The sequence below is a fragment of the Eretmochelys imbricata genome, chromosome 2, assembly GCF_965152235.1.
Source record: "Eretmochelys imbricata isolate rEreImb1 chromosome 2, rEreImb1.hap1, whole genome shotgun sequence".
Taxonomy (NCBI): domain Eukaryota; kingdom Metazoa; phylum Chordata; order Testudines; family Cheloniidae; genus Eretmochelys; species Eretmochelys imbricata.
Genome location: NC_135573.1, coordinates 230,203,712 through 230,226,347, shown reverse-complemented (window position 1 = coordinate 230,226,347; position 22,636 = coordinate 230,203,712). Strand labels below are relative to the sequence as shown.

General features: G+C 40.7%; 2 protein-coding genes across 14 annotated transcripts in view; one reads left to right on the top strand and one right to left on the bottom strand.

The window, feature by feature from the left end:
* The window catches only part of NSUN6 (NOP2/Sun RNA methyltransferase 6), a 56,515-nt gene extending 52,047 nt beyond the window's left edge, over positions 1 to 4,468 (top strand). For all 9 annotated transcript variants that reach the window (XM_077808183.1, XM_077808189.1, XM_077808191.1 and 6 more), the window contains one exon: positions 1,593 to 4,468. In XM_077808183.1, coding sequence (XP_077664309.1) covers positions 1,593 to 1,805 — 213 coding nt within the window. In that variant the 3' untranslated portion in view covers positions 1,806 to 4,468. The remainder of the gene's footprint in view (positions 1 to 1,592) is intronic.
* Positions 4,469 to 11,475: 7,007 nt separating this feature from the next.
* The window catches only part of CACNB2 (calcium voltage-gated channel auxiliary subunit beta 2), a 410,678-nt gene continuing 399,517 nt past the window's right edge, over positions 11,476 to 22,636 (bottom strand). For all 5 annotated transcript variants that reach the window (XM_077809441.1, XM_077809443.1, XM_077809442.1 and 2 more), the window contains 2 exons: positions 16,961 to 17,146; positions 11,476 to 11,970 (listed from right to left, as the gene is read on the bottom strand). In XM_077809441.1, coding sequence (XP_077665567.1) covers positions 11,476 to 11,970; positions 16,961 to 17,146 — 681 coding nt within the window. The remainder of the gene's footprint in view (positions 11,971 to 16,960; positions 17,147 to 22,636) is intronic.

The following is a 22,636-nucleotide window of genomic DNA, read 5'->3' as shown; positions in this document are numbered from 1 at the left end:
AGTCAAAGGCATTGTCATTGTGCTAGAGGTATAGGACATCTATCCATAGAATCACGGACATGTCAGCTGAAATAGTTCTGTTACAATATCTAGTTCATTTCAGAGCCAATATTTGCAGATAGTAGGGGTATAAAAATAAGTGCGATCTTTGGATTCGGCTATTCTAAGATACTTCTCTTGTTTATACTAGTACTTTGAGAGACTTTATCATCAGACCAGCAATAGTTCTGTTCTCCTAGGCTTCCACTTAGGCAAGGTGTTAAGGAGATTAATTGTTAAATTTACTGGATTATATGGTTGAGGAAAAGTCAATTTGATATTGGTTTAGCATGTAAATATTGTAATTGTGCATGTAGTGAATGTACCTAGAGCAAGTAATTGGTGCATCTTTTAATTGAAATGTTAAAAAATGAGAGTTTGGGATAGTGGTATGACAATAAGAGTGGCTGGTTGTGTTTAGCAGTAGACGAAAATAAAAGACATACTATCCAACATTTAACAGAGCTGGGGCTTGTGCTGAAGGTTATCACATGCCCACGTTTCCTCTGTCACCTGTTGATATGAGTACAGTCGTCTTTGCCATCCACTTCCTGGGAGTTTCCAGGTTATACCTACCATATCCAAAATGAAATGCTTTGTTTACTATCAGAAAAAAGAAATCCTGATAAATTATAAAGCAAAATTCTCATTGAAGTAAATGGCAAAATTCCCATTGACTTCAGTATTGGGATTTCACTCATGAAGTTAAAAGAAAAGGAGTACTTGTGGCACCTTAGAGACTAACCAATTTATTTGAGCATGAGCTTTCGTGAGCTACAGCTCAATCTGATGAAGTGAGCTGTAGCTCACGAAAGCTTATGCTCAAATAAATTGGTTAGTCTCTAAGGTGCCACAAGTCCTCCTTTTTCTTTTTGGGGATACAGACTAACACGGCTGCTACTCTGAAACTCATGAAGTTGAACAGCATTCCCCATTGACTCACTGTCGTTTCCCATGGAGCTGTATAGGTAGCAGGCACATAGTGTGTTTAAACACTTGCTATTTCAGCTGAATAAGAAACATTTTTTTCTAATTCTGATACCAACTGATCTAGAGTTGGGATTACATTTCTGTCACTTTAAGACTAAATGTGCTGCCTTCTTGTACCTGTTGAATAGTGTATAGATTTTTTTTTTTGGTCACCACCTGTATTCTGTGCATGAAGTACTAGTCTTTTGGGTCTAATTTTTCAGATTAGGGAGTGACATTAAACAGGGTACATTGCCACAATAGTTCTATAGACATTTTATGATTTCTTGTAACTAGCTCTCCCATAGCATGAGCTAAGATCCTCTTTCCTTTTCCTTATGAACGGGCTACAACCGAACAAACTCCAAGAGCTAGGATCAGCTTGGCTTTGGCTCATATAGAAATTGTATATTAAATATACTAAAGATGTTCAATTAAAATTATTCTACCAGTATGTTACACTGCATCCTCCTGTACATAATTTTTTGTTGAGTTCATATTTTAATGTGTGTTTTTAATTAATCAAAACAACAGTAAATGCAGACTAATGTAAATAAACTGCTTTACTTTCTCACTTAAAAAAGGACCCACATATTGGAGGAGAAGGCATGAGGGGAGCTGGACTGTCACTTGATCAGCTGAAGCTGCTGCAGAGGTTTGATCCATCCAGTGTGACGTTACAAGGAATGGATGTGAACTCTTTGCAGGACTCTAGGGAAGAAGACCTGATCTTGCTGGCAAATAAAGACTGCATAGGGTTTTTTATTGCAAAATTTATTAAATTGAACAGCAAATAGACATTTAGCAACACAACCTGAAAAAACCCCTTTTGAGTTAAGACTGGTCAAGCTGTTAACTGTTTCTTCTCATGCATTGTTGTCAAGCCAACAGGCTGATGACATGGTTGCTATAGAAGCAGTAACATCTCCCGCTGTTCTGCTGGGACAGAGCCACAGTTGCAGGAGATGTTGATTCATTTTTAAGTCTCCATTAGTTTTTGTATTTATAGTAGGTCAGTGTGGCGGAAGGAAAAGTAAATGGATTCACATTACTCCTTGTTGACTTAATGTGTACAGTATTGCACATTAAGATTGCTGCTTGTTTTCTGTTTTAGCTTGTTGGTTTAATGTATATAGTATTGCATAGGAACAGGTTTTGCTATGGAAATTTAAATTTTATAAAATGCAAAAAAATCCAGATTAAATACATTGAAAAACATAGTCAATTTTTTTCAAGAATGATAGTTTCTATGGGGAATTTAGAAATTACTGCATCATTAAATAGTGATGTGAAATAGTCACATTTCACAAAGAGCTGTTTCATAAATTAATAATTATAACATCTCATCTCCTTTATTTTACTACAAGCAAGATTCTCTATTCATATTACAGACACATAGGCTTTGTAGAATGTATTTTACAGCAGCATATGTATACTTCCCCTCTCACTTCAGGGAATGAAAGATACAGTGCTTCAAGCTCAAACTTGCCATTTTTAAGCCTGGATCAGTTCAGTAACAGCACAGCTGGACTGATTGACCAGAGGCAGTTTTAAAGTCCAATATCACTTACACCATGAGGGCTATAATCTATGCCAGTGGGATGGTGAAAATCTCAGCTTTTTCATGGCACATAGTATCACATTCCTGTCTCTACCTGGCAGATTATGAGATCCAATCCTATAATTACAGAATCATAGAAATATAGGGCTGGAAGGGACCTCATGGTCATCAAGTGCAGGTCCCTGCGTGGAGGCAGAACCAGTTAAACCTACAGCATCCCTGATAGGTGTTTGTCCAACTTGTTCTTAAAAACTGCCAGTGATGGGACTTCATAACATTCCTTGAAAGCCTGTTCCAGTATTTAACTATCTTTATAGCTATTGGGGAAAACATTCTATCTACCTAGTCCCACTACGTCTCCATGTTCATGGAAAGTACAAGAACAATTGAACACCATCCTCTTTCTAACAACCCTTCACATATTTTTAAGTGTTACCAGGTTCCCCCCTCAGTCTTCTTTTCTTAAGATTATACAGGCTGTTTTTTAAAAAAATCTTTCCTCACAGGTCAGATTCTCTAAACTGGTGGTCCTCAAACTTTTCATGGTCACGGCCTTACCCTTGTCCCCCCCGGCACTGGGAGCGTGGCTGCAACTCGACGGGGGATGCACAGGAATAAGGGAGCTAGGGACAGGGCTTGGCGTGGAGCCCTGGCTAGGGATCAAGGCTGGGGCCAGCAGCTGGATGCAAAGCGATTGCTGAGTCTGGGGCGGGACAGGGTAGCACTGTCTTTCTGCCCATTGAGGCTGACCTGGGCCCTGCCAGGCTCTCCCCACCCCACACATTCCTCTGTGTGACGTCCACAGTTTGAGGTCCAGTGCACTAAACCTTTTATTATTGTGGTTGCTATTGTTTGGACTTTCTCCAATTTATCCATGTCTTTCGTAACGTTTGGCACCCACAATTGGATATAGTACTCCAGCTGAAGACCGACCACTATGGAGTAGCACAGGACTGTTATCTTCCATATCTTACATATATGTTACTGTTAATACAAGCCAGGATATTATCCTTTTTCACAACTGCACCACATTGTTGGTTCACATTCAGTTCGTGATCAACTATAATTCCCAGCTCCTTTTCAACAGGACCACCACCAACCCAATTATTCCTCATTTTTTTTTCTCTTCCTTAAGTGAAGTACTTTGATTTCTGACCAGTTCTACAAGGTAATTTTGAATTCTAATCCTTTTCCCCGAAGTGCCTGCAACATCTTCCTATCTTGGTGTCATCCGCAACTTTTGTAAGCATACGCTCCACTCCAAGTCATCAGTGACATCATGGTAACTAGCTGCTTTCTCTCCCCTGTCTCCTTTGAAACATTGATGTGGTGGTTAATATATCACAAACTGCTGGAGACTGAAATCAGTGCTTAGTGCCGTCTGAAAAAAACGTTGTAATCCACCTTGCAAATGGCTTAAACCCTAGCTGATCAGGAGGCATCAGGTCCTAATTGAGAAGGGAATTAAAAAAGATGGCAATGAGAACAGTTTACTTTAATAAACCTGCAAAAATGTATACTAATCCTGAATGCCTACAGCTATTTGGTGTACGTAGACGGTGTAAGGGCTTGCAGCTTCATGTAGTCGTCCTCATTTCCAATACAAGGAATATTGCTGGAACTGGCAATGTGTAGGAATGAAAATGGTGGGTGCAGTTCAAACCACCTAAATTCAGGGATTGACGGAGTTTTTTTTCCTTGTTTTTGATTGTTTAAAACTATTACTTACAAAATGTTTGAATATTCAAGTAAAACTGTATTTGGTTTGAGTGAACAGCATGACTGGTATTTCCTTCTGTAAAAGTCAAATAGTTTTGAGTTCACGTCAATCTGTTTTCTACCTGAGATGTTACTGCTTGGTTTACAATTAAAACAACCTAGTAAAGGTTATATAATTTTGTTACTCAGTGTGGTTTGTTCTTAGATTTAGTTTCTGCTTTTAGCTAAGGTTGTTTATAGTATATGTTTATCATCTCATACATCATCTGTAAGTGATAGCCATTCCTCACAGGGGGAAAGGAATCAGTTTGAAAGCTCTTCTCTACCTTAAATATCTACCCCTAGGATTAATCATAACTAGCAGAACCAATGCTTTTAAACATGGTTAGCCCTAAGTACACTTGGTGCAAAGTCCTTTGTGAAGTCCTGTTACTTACAATGTGTTAGCTAGCAAACCCATTTTAAAATACAACCTGTTTTCCGACTCTAGACATGGCCACACGACTACTTAGTAATAGGATTTATTAGCTGGCAGTTGCACCTGTATGTCAGTGCTAGTAAAAGACACCATCATCTTTTGAGGGGAATGCCTGGACTTAAATCCTGTAACAGTCAATTACGACACTATGGGCTGTATTCTAACACACGTACATTGAGAAGAGCAGGGAACTTCTTAGTTGCTGCTTTCAATATGCACTAATAATAGGAGTTGTGCTGTGCAACCATGAATTTGAAAAAGGCAGCAGTGTTGAATTGTGTCAGGCCTGCTGTGGTCTTTCCTCCATGGATTAAAAAACAAACAAATCTCTGTTCTAAAGCAGAGAACAGGCTGTGCCAAAGCTGATCTCAACTGACCTATATAGGAGTTCTCAGGAACTAAATTATTAACAACCCCAGCTTCCATTATTTCCACTGCTGCCCCACCATGTAATGCCAAGGGCCAGATTCCTTTACCGTTCATATCCATCTACAAGTTCTTCCTGATCCAAAGGGATTAATGAAAATTGTAGGCGATTTTCCCTTCTGCTTTGAACTACAGAAGTCTAGTGTCAACATCAAGCTTCTGGTCCCCAACTGTTCTCCTCCTAGACTGCCTCTCCCAGTTACTCTGACACAGCATTGTTCCTTTATAGTGTCTTTGTATTATAAGAGAAAAATAATTTACCAAAAGGGATTTGGTTCCCCTAACTTCTAGTGTGTGGGGATGTGGGATGGATGGATGCGTGTGGTCAGTTGACTCGAACTACCTTTTTTCTTACGTTCTCTACTGAAGTTGTATTAAAAGCAACTCTGAATTTTTTGTAAGCATTAGCAAGTGCTTTAAAATATCCTGAATAATCAAACAAATAACAAAATAGTGTCATTTAATAATTAACATTTTTTTAAAAAAAATCTACACTTCAATTACATTTTTTTTGGCTGAGATTTAAAAAGAAAGTAAATGGCTGCATGACGCTGGTTTAGTATTTTTGTCATGAAAAATGAGTGCTGAGCTTTGAAGTTATACAACTGTAACTGTTTCTGCTTTGTTGCCAAAGACATTAAAGGGACACTTAGAGTCAAAATCCTATTGGATACGTGTTTTTCCTTTCCAGTCTTACTATACAGAGAATGAGAGGTGGGAGAGAATATAAATGTATATATTGTGCTCCCTTTTAATCAGTCACTCTCTGTATGGTGACAGACTGGCTTGGTTATAGTAGGTTTTACTTTCTAGTTGCTTATGCACTACCTAGTGCAGAATGTTAAAATCCCAAATGAAGATGTTAAACATTGAATGAAAAAGGATTCTTGCTACAAAACCTAGATCATGTGTCTAAACTACCTGACCGTAGCCCTTTAAAAACAAAGTCTCAGAGCAGTTTTTCCTGTTTGTAGAAATGCTTAGAGATAAGCAGGGGGGAAAAGTCTTACAACAGTACCAACTCTAGAAATTCATCTTCATCAATGTAAAGGTAAGTACCTAAAGTATCATGAAAAAACGAGAGTCCTTGTGGCACCTTAGAGACTAACAAATTTATTTGGGCATACGCTTTCGTGGGCTATAACCCACTTCATCGATGGGAGCTGCAGGAAGCCAATGGGAGCTGTGGGAAGTGGCAGCCAGCTGCAGGTGGCCTTGCCTGCGGAAGGTCAATGTAAACAAACTGTCTCACGGCCTGCCAGCAGATTACTCTAATGGGCTGCAGGTTGCCCACCACTGTTCTAGGTTATATATTTTGATTGAGACTTCTAGAAAAACTGTTAAAGAATGACAACTTTTCTAACCTTCATTAAATAATTTAGCACCAAATTTGGTTCATACTATTATAATTTGTTGAAAGATATATAGATACACACACACACACCTATATCTATCTCTCTCCAGGGGTGATCAGATTAACAAAATATGTATTAGTTAAAGGAACGAAATTTTGATCTGATATTACACCTTGTATAACCCATTGGCTTTTTAAAGATTTGTTTGCTGCCTAGGAACACACTATTACAATGCTGTGCTATAGAAAGAAATGGTGACCGTATGTGCCTATGCAATCCAGTTCTTATGTAAAAATTGGAAGGTAACTTAGAAGAGTCGTTCTGGGAATTTGACTGTGAGAATCAAAGCAATATTAGTATTAAGAGTATTCACAAGAAAATGGCATATGCATATTACATTCACAAAATGTTTCACTCCCTCACAATTAGGTGGAAGATGTGAGATATACAGGCAGAATGTATAATAGAAGAATGTTACTTCACAGTGTGAAAAGCAACTTCTCCATTCCTTGCCTACCTTGGCAGAGCTGCTTACGATGTACTTTTCTCCTGAGGGGAGGGATGGAGCAGAGTAAAGTGAAGATTGTAAAAGATTCAGAGGAATATGCCAATGGTATCTGGGACATAATCCATTCAATCTGAATTACTGGGGGCTCAGACCACAATGGTAAAAAGATATCAGAGAACTTACAGAAAAGGAAAAACTAAAGGATGTTGCTTCCTGAAACATGATATAGGAGGCAAAGACCTTATGACAAATTATTAATATTAATAAATAAATAAATTATGTTGACAGAAAATGCATTACTGTGAAATCAATTATCTACTGATTTAAAATTTGGCTAATGAGCAGGAGTGGCATGTTCTGAAAGCCAGTTTCAGTGACTAACAAACCAACAAAGCTTAGAAATGATTAGCAGTAAAATCCATACTGCCCCACAGCTGTTCAACAGGGTGACATTCACTTCTGATTAGTAGGGCTGGGGAAGACTCTGACACCACACGGTTTGTAGATGAGTAGCCACATCAGAGGGGGAGGGAAGAGGTTACAGCTGCTCTGCACTTTGACCCTGGGTTTGGGGGGACGGGGGTTCACCTCCTCATGCCTCACCTACAAAAAAGCCAAACGCTCGGCTTGTGTGGGCAAAAATGAGCTTCTTCCACAGCATTTTGCAAGTCTTTCTACATCTCATGGTGTAAACCACTGCCCTAGTTTGCTTTGGTTAAATAGGGCCAAATCAAGAAGTGAAACTGAGTAGTTACATACTACAGTTTCAAAACAAAACAAAACCCCTCTTCTCCACTACCAAACTCCAGAGACTGTAAATAAAAAAAAACAAGTGACGCCATCCTGGGGTTTTAACAGATTCATATACTATCTTTTCCTGGATAATGATTAGTCAGTTGACTGATGGACTGCAAAATGATTTTTTAAACCTCCTGTCATTCCACACCCTCATCCCCATCCTGATCCTAGCTTCCTGCATACATATATTTGCTCTTTCTTACGCACTGGTCTGTATGCACAGAATACCCTCCCTGCTCTGATCTGAATGACCACTCCTCATTCCGCCTTCAAATCGCTTCTCAAGAGCGCATTCTTCCATGGTGTCTACAAGAAACTGAACAACTGATAGCAGTTGGGTTGAACTGGGCGGTTGGTTAGCATTGGTGTGTATTAATTTAAAAAAGACGTACAGAAAGAAATGTAACAAAATGTGCATGTACACTGTATAAATTCAATTGTATCCCTTTCCCTTCACCCTGCCTATGCTGATTGTCCTGAGGGCAAAAAAATAGGGAACTAGCAAGATACATGTATCACCTCTCCTGGGCAGGTTGCTGCATGTTTTATCATGCTTCCCATCCCTTTATCTTTTTAGCTTGGCAGGGTAGGGCGGCTGTTTCTTACTGTGGGTTTGTGCAGGGCATATACACGAGGGCCTTGAGGTGGCTTGGGACCTCTGGCACAATCACAATAGAAATAAATATTACCAAACTTTGCAAGTGGCTAACCATCGAGGAAAAAGTACTTCACTACCGCAGCCTTTCATCTCTCCGCAAGTTGAAGTATTTTAAAACATGCTGGTCAATACTTCCACGTGCCAAATGCTTTTCAACAGTAGAGTATCGTAGCCAGCAGCTGCTATTGGAAGAGGCACAGTGACAAGGCCGTACTACACCCACTTTCTCACTGGGGGAGAACTGGCATGTGCAGAATGATAAGAAAATGAAATTGCTAGTTCAAGGAATGCACGGGGGGGGGGAGGGGGCAGGGGTCGCCGGGCCATGACTAGCTGTTTCGGGAGGCACAGCCTCCCCTAACCGGTCCTCCATACAATTTCAGAAACCCGATGCGGCCCTCAGGCCAAAAAGTTTGCCCACCCCTGATATAAAGAGATGCACAAACTGGCAAAGTTGCCATTTATAGCTGCTTCGAGATTTCAAATGCTGCAAAAAACTTTCTCTAAGAAATATTTTGAGGACAAAAACCTACATGGAATGGAAGTCAAAATAAAAGGCTAGGTTTTGACTGCCAAGGGTGGAAGCCACAGGTAGTTTCTATGCAGGAACTAACTGACATACTAGCTGGAGTAGGTGAGAGAATTACCATTCGCAGCTCAGTAACGTCAAGCTGGTAAAATTGCTAGAGTCGGAATGTTGAGGGCAAGGATATATAACAATGATCTGAAACATTTCAAACAGCAAATATACTTGCAACATGGGTTCCCACTGATGAACTGATACAGCTCCATGTTAAAAAAGACCCCAACATGTACATATACAGCCACCATTTGTACAAAGTCATTTAGTAGTGTAACAGGTCTACAAACTATCTTCATTTTGCTAGCAAGGTAGTTAAAGTGTATACAAATGCTTAGAACTTTGTTTCTAGAAAGAGACCCTTACCGTCCCTTCCCCCAGCGCACACTTTCAGTCAAATGCCGTTCTTGGATGCCTATGAGTGACAGCAACGGGAGTTATGATCAGATACCCGACAGGAAAATTTCACCCTCTATTTATAAAAAAAATACTCCAAAGTCTTTTTTAGGGAAAAAATATTTCCCAAAGGGTGGAAACATAATTATCTAGACCTGGAATAAAGGAATGGAATTTTTTTAAATGAATCTCATGTATTTCTTACACATTTCACTATAATGATCTAAAATACTTGGTCAGGCAATTCCCATATCCACCTTTTTGCAAGAAAATATATAAACACATGCACAGTTATAAATAAGTATGACCCCAATTCTATATTCTTTATATAATCTGTGCTACTTACAAGCACGGGGAGTGTTTGATTCTTAAAACTAGTAAAATCATTATCTGTGACAGAACAGAATTTAATCTAGGCAGGGCATGGGATCTGAAGCCGAAAAGTAATACATTGTGTCCCACTTACCAGTAAAACAGGTACTCGGTGCACAACATAGTGAGTTGTCACTCCATTTGATTTCAACACGTTTCGCTAGTGAGTTCATAACGGATTGAACCTTTGGTTATAACAGTCCTTTTTCTGGGCTCTTACTGGCAGACACACTTTTGGCTGAAGGAGGAGCACAGACCTGGCTGCAAAGTAGGACTACAGAGTAAGTGGCAAGTGTAGAAAAAAGTGGAGAAGCTACCAAAAAATTTATTTTCCAACAAAATAACTCTCCACAAGCTGTGTAAACTTTTCTTACTAAAACAAATACTCTAAAACACAAAGATTTTACATTTCCAGTGAAACACTTACAGTAACATCTGCCTGTGTTTTTACTCTCCTGGAGTCTCAACAAACAGCCAGCAGATTTATGCTTTCCCAATTACGCGTAGCAATAAACTGCCTCATGTTCCCTGACTGCAATTCAGATTTTGAAAATAACAGCTAGAATAAAGAAACTACTGGTTGGAATTTTGAGTCATCTCTTATTTCCTTCACTAGATCCTCTTAGACACACTGAACTTCTGCATGTGCGTACGCACACACGCACCGCCCACCATGATGTATGCTCCACCATTCTGACAACAAGACAAAAATTAGAGCGTGTCCATTACAATTTGTGTGAAGTGTATAGAACAATTTATAGTGCTAGGTTAGTTATCAATTTAAAATGAAAAATAAGTTTGCAAGGACAGCATAAAATATAGGAATCAAACCTTTTATCTCAAGCATTCATTCATTCATATTTACAGTAAGTACAAGCTTTCAGCTATAGAAGAAAAAATGTCTAGATTGAACACTCTTACAAATTTCCTGAAGGAGGCTAGTTCCAGTTGCTAGTAATTCAAAAGCAAATCTGCTGACTTGGCATTAGGACTCTAAAACAGTGTGGTCAAACTTATATAGTAAGAAGGTGTCTGCAGAAATAACATTTATAAACTGTATATACAGTACACAGTACCAGTACATAGAAAATAGATTTTGACTTTATGATTCCCTGTGTGTAAGGCAAGACTGAATTCTGTCCCCAAATGGAGTCCACCAGAGGTACAAGCAACAGATAGTGGCTCTTAAATCAATATGCAAATCAAGTGCATACAAATTAAAAATCAAAACAGATGAGTTTCAGTTTTGTATGTGCTGATTCTGGCTTGCTGAATACACGGGAGGTTATTAAACATCAACTGTACCTTGTTTTAAAACACTAACACCACCTTGATGGCAACAGATATTGTTCAAGTGGCTGCTACAAAAAACAGCTTGAAAAAAGCACAGTACAACATCAGGAGCTCTGCAGTTGTACTATGCCAATTTATATAGCACTAATCCAAAAAAGAAGTATATGAATATTCTATTTCATGCTATTGCTATGCAAGCAACAGCAATGCAAATCAGCACACAGAAGGATACCATATGTTCTGCAATGAAGAACCCAAAGATATTTTCAAGGGGCGTTGTTATACAAGACTTCAAAGAAACACAAAACTGCCAGAGGCAAAAGTTACTGGCGGATGTATACATCCCGGCTCCAGTCTCCTGTGTCGTTGCGTTTTCTAGATATCACTTCCCCATCTTTGTCACAATATTGGTCCCTTGATTTATGACGACTGCGTTGTTTGTTGCATTCGTTGTGGTCCTGCTCTCGGTCCCTTTCCTTTGAGCGATGCCTTGATTCCCTATGTCTGTGATCACTGCTCCCATGTGACTCGTCTCTATGACTGTGATCCCTGTGAGAATCATTGTGGTCTCCATGCTCATGTGAGTACTCTTCCTTTGGTTCTATGTAAGCTGAATCTCTGCTGTCTTGGGTTTCTGAGTCAAACGTTTCTTGCCTAGATAGGCCTCGGCTAACACCACTGCGGTGGTTATGGTGTTGTGCTGAGGAAGATGAACGATGTTGAAATTTCTTCATGGGTTCAATCCGTGCTTCCTCTTCAACTTGTGAGCCAGTTCGTTCTGGGGCTGAATGGTCATTCCTCTGATCTCCTTGAGAGCCCTGGTTAGTGTCACAATAGACAGTAAATTTGCAATCATAGGCACATATTTAAAGACATTTCCTCAATACAAATTAAGCTAAAAACAATAAAAGCAGTAATTTACATACACGACAATTCACTGTGAATCTAATCCAGAAATTGTTAGAATTAAACTTTTACTGAACATATTGTATTGTAATACAAGTGAGCCCTTCCATCCCAAGCAGGATGCGGGGTAGCAGTCAGTTTGTTCTGTGGTAGGTTCATGGCTTGTGCAACATCTTTATTTTCTGAACATTCCAGTTAGCAACAACTGCAGTCACAACATGGAGGATGCAGGGGCAGAACTAGGAATTCAGAAGAGCTAGAGAGGATATGTCAGCTTCAGAGAGGGTAGGTATCAGAGGATATCAGAAACTTCTTTGAGGACAGGTATCATTGGAGACAGTCTTTAAAACACAGCTGGGTGAATGCTGAAGGGGTGGATATAGCAGTGGAAGGCCAAGATTTTGGCCTCTGGTTTTATTTTAAGAATTAAGATATGGCTTAACCTGGTATTGCTCATACTTGTATTATAATACCAATAATATCATTGCCCCTCTGGGTTTTTTGGTAACAATTTCAGTTCTCTCATTGTGATGAGACACTTGGCAATAATCATTTAACTATAAGGTCAAAGTCCAAGGAAAATGGAGGGACAATGATATTCTCACAAACAATTTCCTAACGTAGTGCTACTACATAAGAGTGAAATAAGAATTACCCAGTACAATCAAACCTAGTCTTCGTCAGCACAGTGTTTGAAATCACTGCAAAATGAACAATTGTGATTATTTAGCTCAGTTTTGGGGTTCCGTTACATTTACCTGCATTTGTCCCAAAACAACAGCCAAATGATTGCTGAGAATTAATTTCAGAATTAAGAAAGAAACAGTGTCCTGCCAAAAGGACCTTGATCACCTTTAGCTGGGAACTTCAATACGAAGCTATCACTGCAGGTACAAAGTTAAATCAAACTAGTAGTTCAAAGCCCTTGCTGTTGCCTGGGTGTGGCAGTTGGGCCAAGTAATCCACCTTCTCAGCAGTCTCCCTCATTCAAGCAATGAAACGGTTGTATGCAAATTAGCTATAGGGTAAGGATGGTGACTGAGTGATCTTTGACATCACAATGGTCTGGGACTCTTGGCATGGCATAGATACATGCCTTACTATACACTGCACCGGTATAATTTGTAAAGTACAAATTGCTGAGAATTTAAAAATTGGATGGTAACAGACTATGAACCTCAATTATGATTGAACTGGGTGGTATTCTGAACAAAAAGAGCTCTCAACCATGCTTATAACTGTTTCCAATTGCTTCACACTGACTCAACAGACATTCTTGGCTTCAGGGTGACACACAACGTAAAAATCCTGGATTATTATTATATAGGTAGAATTTAACACAGTAGTACATCTGTTTATCCGAGTACAGTAAAAGCTATAATTGCATCTGCTTTGCCAAATTACATTGGAGATTATATCACTTGTGTTGTTCAGATTCATGAGTTTCTGACATCCTGTCTCTGTCAACACAAGACTCTAGGCTCTACTAAGGAAGTATTTTGTTTCTGTTTTGGTCATTATTTAGCTGATGTTGGCCTTTTGGGAGGGGGGTGTATTAAATATGAACTTGAATAGTTAGTACTATTCAGCAAGGTGGGTGGAAAGAAATGCCCAGAGTTGGTGTCTGAATAAAAAATACATATTTATTATGTTCTGTTAGAATAAATTAAAAAGTAAAGGAAATAGTCTGAATTAATGATCTGCTCTAAATTTATGAAAAAAATTAAAGTTTGTCACAAGGATGGATTTTAAAGCACACAAAATAAGAACAGTTATATGGGATATTTTAATTCCCAAATGGTCAAAATGTCAAATACAATCACTGTTACAGAATTTTGATCAGTAAAATTCACAGACAGCAATTTGCTGTGGTTTAAGAGCAAGTGCAAAACTTCTAGTTGCTCTGAAGAAAAGAATGTTTTATGAATTCAGATCCAGTTGGTCTGCTTTGACCGGAAACAAAGGGCTAAGGAAACTATACTTTCCCCCTGTTCCAACTTCAGAAATTGTTAGTGCAAAAAAAAAAAAAAAAAAAAAATCTAATTGAAGCCATGGGCACCTCCATAGTGAGAACTGGCCTCTAATATTACAGATGGACTGAAGAGGAAGCATTTGGATCCAGATTAACATTTAGGTTAAATTTTGGGGTTGTGGATCAAAGTCAAATTAGGACTAAGATTTGGGTTTTGTTTCAGGAGTGCTGAAGTCTTATGAACTGTTCTAAGAAGAGTTCTGTCCAAAAAGATGGAAATATTATGATATCAGCTCTTTTCAGAGATTTCAGGCTGAAATCTTTCAGTTCTTGTAAGATTTTAGCTGCATCAAAACAAGAAAGGGAAAACAGGCCCTCCTAGTTTTGTATCCTAACAGTGGGTTCAGATCTGGAGACTGGAATGCAAGTTCACTCCATTCCTAAACTTTCTAGAGGCTCAGATATGAGGTTCCAGCTTTGGCCCACCTCTGCTTAAAATATATCTTCATATGATGAAGCAGAAGGAAGTTAAGGTTCCAGATTTTAAACGGGACCACCTTTGCTCAGCACTTCAGGATTAATAAACCATCGAACAAAACCGTGAAAGAGTAAAGATAGTTTTATTTTTAGTACTTAAAATAAAAACCTGTGAATTTATAAGAAGAGATCACAGAGTTCAGACAGGTGAAATTAATAACCCATTATGGTCCTTGAACAGGGTGGTTAAAAATCAATGTACACTAACATAGGTTGGTAGAACATAGAAATAGCCATTCAAGGGCATAAAAAGGCTTGAGCAATACTATAGCTATACAGTTGTACCTAGCACACTATATAACACTGCTGGGTAACTTCAATACCTAGACTGCTCTTCCAGCACACATTAATTCAGAGCAGTTTTTCAGCCCTGGGGACAAACAAAGGCAGGAGCTAGCTGGGGCAGACTCTCTCTTTTCCCCAGGATGCTCTGTGAAGAGAGACATATCCTACAGACTGCATTAAAGTGATTTTCCTTGCAGGGAAGAGCCTGCCAAGTCTGCAATTTCACTGGGAAATCTCTATTAAAATAAAGCCTTCACTGCAGGGAAAATATTTGCAAGAGCTACAAAAAACAAAACACTTCAGCAGTTGAAATTTTAAATGCAGGGACCCATTCTTTCTACGGTCTTGCTTACAATGGCACTTTACAGCACTGAAACTTTGAGCTTTATATAAACTTTTGATGTAAGTTTCAGCGCTGAAAGCAGGGAACTGCGCTCCCAGGACTGGGAGCTATTCCCCTCATGGAAGTGGTTTTATTACAGCGCTGGGAGAGCTCTCTCCCAGCACCGGAGCCGTGACTACACAGCCACGTTAAAGCACTGTCACGGCAGCACTTTAACATCAGCTGTGTCGCCAGACCCAGGGAAATGTTTCTGTCAGTCGTAGGGACGGCCTCGAAAATGCAGAAGCTGATCATAAGTAAATCTTAGTCTGAAATTGGGATGGAAGAATCGGCTATTTTAGTTGAGGCAAATGTGACTCTAATCCTCTCCATGACCTCCGCAGATCCAACGTGGCTCCAAAGATACAGGGCATCAGGATGCCACTTATCATTCATACAGCAGAAGCATCTGAAGTCCCCAACCAAAATCAGAGCCCTATTGTGCTTGGTACAATAGGAAGAAAGAGTTACTAATTAGGCAAGGCAGACAAAGGGTGGGAGTGGAAACAGAGATGAAGTGACTTCTTAAAGTCACACAGCGGGTCAGTGACAGAGCTGGGAACAGAACCCATGTCTCCTTGTAACACCAAAAGAGCCCAGTCGTTGATGGGTGGGATTGAATCTGGGACCTTTGGAGCTAAATGCATGAGCCTCTACTGCATGAGCTAAAAGCCATATGGCTATTAGCTAAGGCTGTAGAGAAGACTCATTAATCTCTCTCTCTAAGTGACAGGTTTCAGAGTAACAGCCGTGTTAGTCTGTATTCACAAAAAGAAAAGGAGTACTTGTGGCACCTTAGAGACTAACCAATTTATTTGAGCGTAAGCTTTCATGAGCTACAGCTCACTTCATCGGATGAAGTGAGCTGTAGCTCTCTCTCTAAGTGGTCTCAGTGCCACTAGAGGGGACAGAACACCACACCAAGAAGGTAGGTGGGTTACATCTTGATTCCCCATCCAATGCTCCATTGGCTAGCACACACTGGATCTCAAATTCCCACTGGCATAATATGCTAGCATATAAGGAGGGTACGATGAGGGAAGTGTGTGATCTGATGGCCAGTGGATAACTGAGCCATGGAGGGGCCACTTCATCCTCATGACTGCAGTAGTGTAGTGGCTATAAAGTGACTCCATTACCACTCCATTGCCTGTGGAGGTGGAGGGATGGATTCCTCCCCAACTTGTCCCTGTGGAACTCTCTCACACACAGCCCAGTCACTTAGGCAGGGCTCTGGGATATTAGTCACTTTGAAAGTTACCAGAGGCAGTGACATGCATGGTATTACTGTTAATCCTGTTGTATAACTGTGACTGAATCATATATGAAGAGTTATAAAAATGCTGGTGGCTGGTAAGTATGTTACTGCAGCAGTGGTTGTTCTGGGCATGAGGAAATTCCACTTCCCATCACCATACATTTCAGCCAGGCCCTTTCACCCTTTGGAATCCAAAGATGTCTTGCAAATCAGCAAGTAAGGAAACAAATGCTCATGTGAATACAATGAAGATCACAAGAAAAGTGTCTGTCTTCAAGTATTTACATTATAAAAAGCAAATGATTTTTCCTAAGTGCAGAGCTCTTCTGCTCTATCAATTTCCGGCTCCCAGTGAAACACATTTAGCAACTTCTGTTATCAGAATTCACACTGTGTGCCCTGGCAAGTCTCCCTCCCTTTGCAGAAGTGAATGGCGGTGAGAGAAAAGAGAGAGAGAGGAAACTATACCTGTAAATTTATGTTTGGACCTGGGCTGATAGGAAGAGTGGCTGTTGCAAGTGTGCGAGTGAGGAGCTGGTTGGGAGGATTGCTGCAAGGAGGATGGGTGGCCTTCCAGTAGGCTTCCAGATAGTCAGCCAGGTGCTCACAGGCATCTTCAAGCTGGTTCTCATCCAGAATTACATCAAACATTTCCTGTGAAGGAGACATTTTAGTGAGAACAGCCACCTTCGGAGCCAATATAAAACCACAGAAGGTGCTGATGATAGACCACATTAGAAAATGCTTTTACTATTACAACACAAATAAACCAGATTCATAATATTCATGTCCTGAATATTTTGTGACAGAACTTTAAAAAAAAAAAAAAAAAAAAAACCCCACCTCCAATTGATTTAAAAGTAATCTGTACATAATAGTGAGATTATACTTTCCATGGCAAGCCTGAATGATCGACACTTGGAAAGATATATGTAATCTGGGAAGGCAGAATTGGTATTGCAAATATATTTTAAAACTCAAATATAGAAACAGAAGTTAAACAGTAGAAGAACTTTTTAATTGTTGGACTAAAGAGATGATGGAACAAGCTACCAAAGAACATTTTGGAATCCCTATACCTAGTGATACTTCAGAGAAAGCTAGACAAAACTGATAACAATAATAGACAAAACAAATAATACTTAGCAGTTATGTGGTGATTGTAATCTTTAAAAAGATATTAACTAACTCATTCTTAATTTACCACTATATCCCATTCCCACTTAAAACCTACGGAATGACTTCTATCGGCTTCAGTTGCAGTTGGGCGGGCCCCATATAGACTCTAAGCTCTTTGAGGCAGGGACCTTGTCTTTGTACGTGCCTATGCAGTGCCTAGCAAACTCTTGATATTATGGTATAGTGATGGATCTGCAAAGCAAGGGACTAGAGCTTCCATTAGCTCTTCCCAGTTGTATATCCCCTTCCTCTTGACGAAGCAAGGACTACAGTTCCCATCAGTCCCCTCCCCATGGCACTTCTCCTTCCGGAGGCCAGGTAAGGGAAAAGATCCTGAATCAGGAGGTGGCAAGGCTATTTTGGGAGTGGGAGCCACATGGCACGCAGGGAGCTGGAGAGAAGCCCCAGGAACTGTGGACAGAGCCACATGCGGAACAAGCTGTGACTGCCCGTATCACAGCTGGGTACAGGTCTGTGTGGGACTTACAGGGGAGCAGCAGCAGCAGCTGGGCTGAGAGCCAGCATGAAGGATCCCCAGTGAGAGACACTAATTGAGCTTGCCTGCAAGCCTGCAAATGCTTACTTGCTTGAATAGAGACTGGACTGGAGATCCAAACAGCACTAAGCCTGGAAAGCCCTAACTCTCAAATGGACTGCCCCAGAGATCCAAACAGGAATGGCTATTGCTCACTCTGAACTGCAGCTGTTTAAGCTTCTCTTTCTAGGGTATTTGCGACCTTTCCGCTTGCCTGCCAGCTCTAGTAAAAACCTCTCTCTTAGCCACATGTCCGAACATTTCATGAGATTCACCAGGGGTAGCGCCTACAAGGCTTTTAGCTGCTGAAGCAGCTACGCTGCTTGCCTCTGGGACACAATACACCGGGTGTGCTACTGGCACTATAGGCATGCTAGGGGTTTGGGGTACAGAGTAAACCCAACAATCAAGTATATTCATAATAATGAGCCTCACAACATTTGTGTGAGTAAATAGTAAATTTGCTGAGAAATGCATTTCTTAGGTCACTAACTATTCACAAATTCCGGCTGAATTTGGTAAATAGTTCAAGCCAAACTAAAATTGTGAAAAAATAAATTAAAAATTTGAAACAGTTTATGTAGGCCATTTCAAAATGCTTCATTTTCATTTTGAAAATTAGCTTTATATATATAAAAAGGTGAAAAAAATGAACGTTACTTACTTGTAACTGGAGTTCTTTGAGTTGGCTCTGGATACTCACACCTATGGATATTGTTCCACCTTGTGATGCGTAATGGTAGAATCTTCTCCAAGCAGTGTCCACTTAGAGGCTTGCATGCCCCTGCCTACTCCTCCCCTCAGCGTCTCCCAACATATGGAGGGCAAGTGCGGGGGAGACACAGAGCCCACTCCAGCCTCAGTTCCTTCCACTGCCAACCCAGAGAAAGGAATTAAAAGACTCTGAGAAAGAAGGGAAGGAGGGCAGGAAGTGTAAATATGCAGCGCTATCTTGAAGAACTCTGGTTACAAGTAACATTTCTTCTTTGAGTGGCTCTGCATAGTTCCACTTATGGATAGTTTAATAAGCAGTGCAGCAAATAACCTAGAGGAGGGAACAGAATCCTAACTGAATAGAGATGGAAGTACCAATCTATCAAATCGTGCATCAGCCCTTGAAGCCAAATCAAGAGCATACTATTTAGCAGAAGTGTGCACTGAACTCCAAGTTCTAGCCCTACAAGTCTCAGCAGCAGTGACTTGCTTAATGCAAGCAAAAGATACTGCCAAAGATCTAGTGAAATGAGATTGTACCATTGTAGGCACTGGGATGTCTGTAACATGTACTATTCAACAATACATTGTTTAATCCATTTAGAAATAGTCTGGGAAGACACAGCATGACCCCTACAATTTTTAGTATAAGAGATTAATAATGTAGATTTTTTGGTAAAATTTAATTCTATTTAAATAATATGCAAGAGCATCTAAAGAGTGTAAAAAGATTCACCTTTATTTGTATGTGGCCTTGGAAAAATTACTGGCAAATTAATTGTCTGATTGACGTGAAATTCAGAAACTATTTTTGGCAAAAACCTGGGGCCAGGTCTAAGAATCACCTCACTTTTGTGAAAAGGCATAAGTGGTAGTTTAGCCATCAAGGTATTCATTTAACTCACTCACCCTTCTGACTGGCATTATGGCAGTAATGAATACCATCTTAACAGATAAATAATACAAAGAACACTCAGCCAAGGGTTCAAAAGGTTGCTTCATGTGTGTAGATAAAACCACATTACGTTCCCAAGGAGGGACAGGATTCCCTCCAAAGGGGAGATATGTTAGATAATCCAACAGAGAGGAAAAGCTTAGGAGATTTTCTAAAGGCCTTTGTACTATCCAGGTAAAAGACTTGGGCTCTCCTAACGTCTAGCGTGTGCACTATAGCCACCCCATTATCACGGTGAGACTTGGGGTAAAAGGAATGTGAATCAGTTGGTTTATGTGAAAAGACAAGGTCACCTTGGGGACGAATTTCAGGTAAGGGCCGAGAATAACCTTGTCCCCAAAACATATTGTATAAGGGGTGTGTGCTACTAGTGCCGCTAGTTCCCCTATTCTTCTCGCTGAATTGATCGCCCCAGCAAGTCTGTCTTCACAGACGGGTATGTGAGCAAACAAGCAGCCACAGGTTCAAAGGGCGGCCTAGTCAGCCTCTTTAGCACTAAGTTTAGGTCCCATGATGGGGTGGAATGTCTAGGTTGGGGGAAAAGTTTTACTATACCCTGATCAACTGCTTTGTGGTTGGGTGTGAGAGCACTGAGTATCCCTCTTTTGTTGATGGAAGGGTGCTATGGATACTAGGTGAACTTTGAGTGAACTGAGAAATAGTCCTGATTTCTTGAGAGTCAGTATATAATCTAGGATCTTTGGGAGAGTAGCAGATGTCGGATAAATCTGTCTGGAATTACACCAAACCTGAAACCTGGTCCACTTTTGCAGGTAAGTACAACAGGAAGTTGATTTTCTACTGTGTAGTAACACTTCCTGTACCTCCACAGAACAGGATCTTTCTGTGTGCTGGAACCATGAAGGAGCCAGGCCTTGAGTCGGAGTATCCACAATTTGGGATGGAGAGTGTGTCCTTCGTTTTGCAAGAGGAGGTAGGGAGTGGGTTGGAGAGAGATCAGCAGGCATGCCACGAGTTGTGACAAGTAAGGATACCATGCCTGTCTCAGCCAGGAGGCAGCAATCAGTAAAACATTTGTTCTTTCTCTTTTTATTTTTAATGGGACTTTCGATAGTAGAAGGAATGGGGAAAGGCATAGAGAAGGTCCTTTTCCCATGGAATAAGGAGAGCCTCTCCTAAGGAGTGTTGTCCTATTCCTGCTGTGAAGCAGTAATGTGGACATTTCTTGTTCAAGTAAGTGGTAAACAGGTCTATAGTCAGTTTCCCGCACCATCTGAATACGTCATGTAGTACTGCTGAGTTACCTCCCATTTGTGGTCGTGTGGGAACTTGTGGCTGAGACTGTCCGCCATTGTGTTTTGTACTCCTGGAAGATAGGCTGCTGCTATTATGACACTGTACGAAATGTACCAGTTCCATAGCTTTAGTGCTTCTGCACAAAGGGAGGGTGATATGGTGCCTCCCTGGTGATTTAAGTAGTACATGCATCCTCTGTTGTCTGCCAAGACCCTGGTGTGTGTACCCTTGATTAGCGGAAGGAAGTGGGTGCAGCATTCCTGATCACTCTGAGTTTGAGGAGGTTGATGTGAAGAGAAATCTCCATGGATGACCTCTAAACCTTTGTCGTAAGATTGTTGAGATGTATGCCTCACCTTTGAGCGATGCCTTGGAGGTGAGAAGTATCAATGGAGAAGTTTGCGAGAACATGATTCCCATGCAGACATTTGCTGGGTCTTTCCACCAGTCCAGGTGTGTTTGACTTTGGTGGGCAGTGACAGAGGTTTGTCTAGTCTGAATTTTTCAGCCTGTAGACTGAGCTGAACCACATCTGAAGGCACCTCATATGAAGTCTGGCATGAGATATCACAGACGTGCCTGCAGCCGTATGCCCCAGAAGTTGGAGGCAGTATCTGGCTGATATCTGATGACTGGTTTGTACTGCTTCTAAGAGTGTGGCCAATGTGTGTGGAACCTGTGCTGTGGCAGGAGTGCCCTCCCTTGTAACAAGTCGAGATCAGCTCCTATGAACACTAGGTGCTGGACAGAGGTGAACACAATTTTTGGACATTGATCTGTAGGCCCAGCACCGTGAACAAGTCTACCGAAGTTTAGATGACCCAGAGGGCCTCGTTGGAGGTGCAGGCTCTCAGGAGACAATCATCCAGGTAGGAGTAGATCATAATCCCCTAGGTGAGCTGCCACTATTGAGAGGACCTTGGAGAATACTCTCTGAACTGATGAGAGCCCAATGGGGAGTACTTTGTATTGGTAATGGCCCGAGGTAAATCTGAGGAATTGTCTGTGGGAAAGTAGGAGCAATATGTGGAAATAGGCATCCTGTAGGTCGAGGGCTGAGAATCAATCTCCTTGTTCCAAAGATGGAATAATCGCTGCTAGTGTGACCATGTTGAATTTTTGAGCTTTGACACATTTGTTCAGTGTTCTGAAGTCTGGTATGGGTCTCCACCCTTCTTTCTTCTTGGGTATCAGGAAATAATGAGAGTAGAAACCTTTACCTCGTAGGTGCTAATATCACTCATATGGCTCCTAGACAGAGGAGTGATCTATTTCTTGTCATAATAAGCTCTTGGGAAGAGAGTCTCTGAAGAGGGATGGGGAAGGGTATTGGTTGGGGAGGGGGGAAGGAAGTGAAGTGGATGGAGTACTCATTGCTGATGATTTCCAGAGCCCATTGGTCAGATGTTATTTGTTTCCAGTTGTTGTGGAACGGTACCTAAATGGATGTGATGGGTTGGTCAGCTGCAGTTAGTGTTGAAGGGAGTGGTCTGTCGGTGTTCCA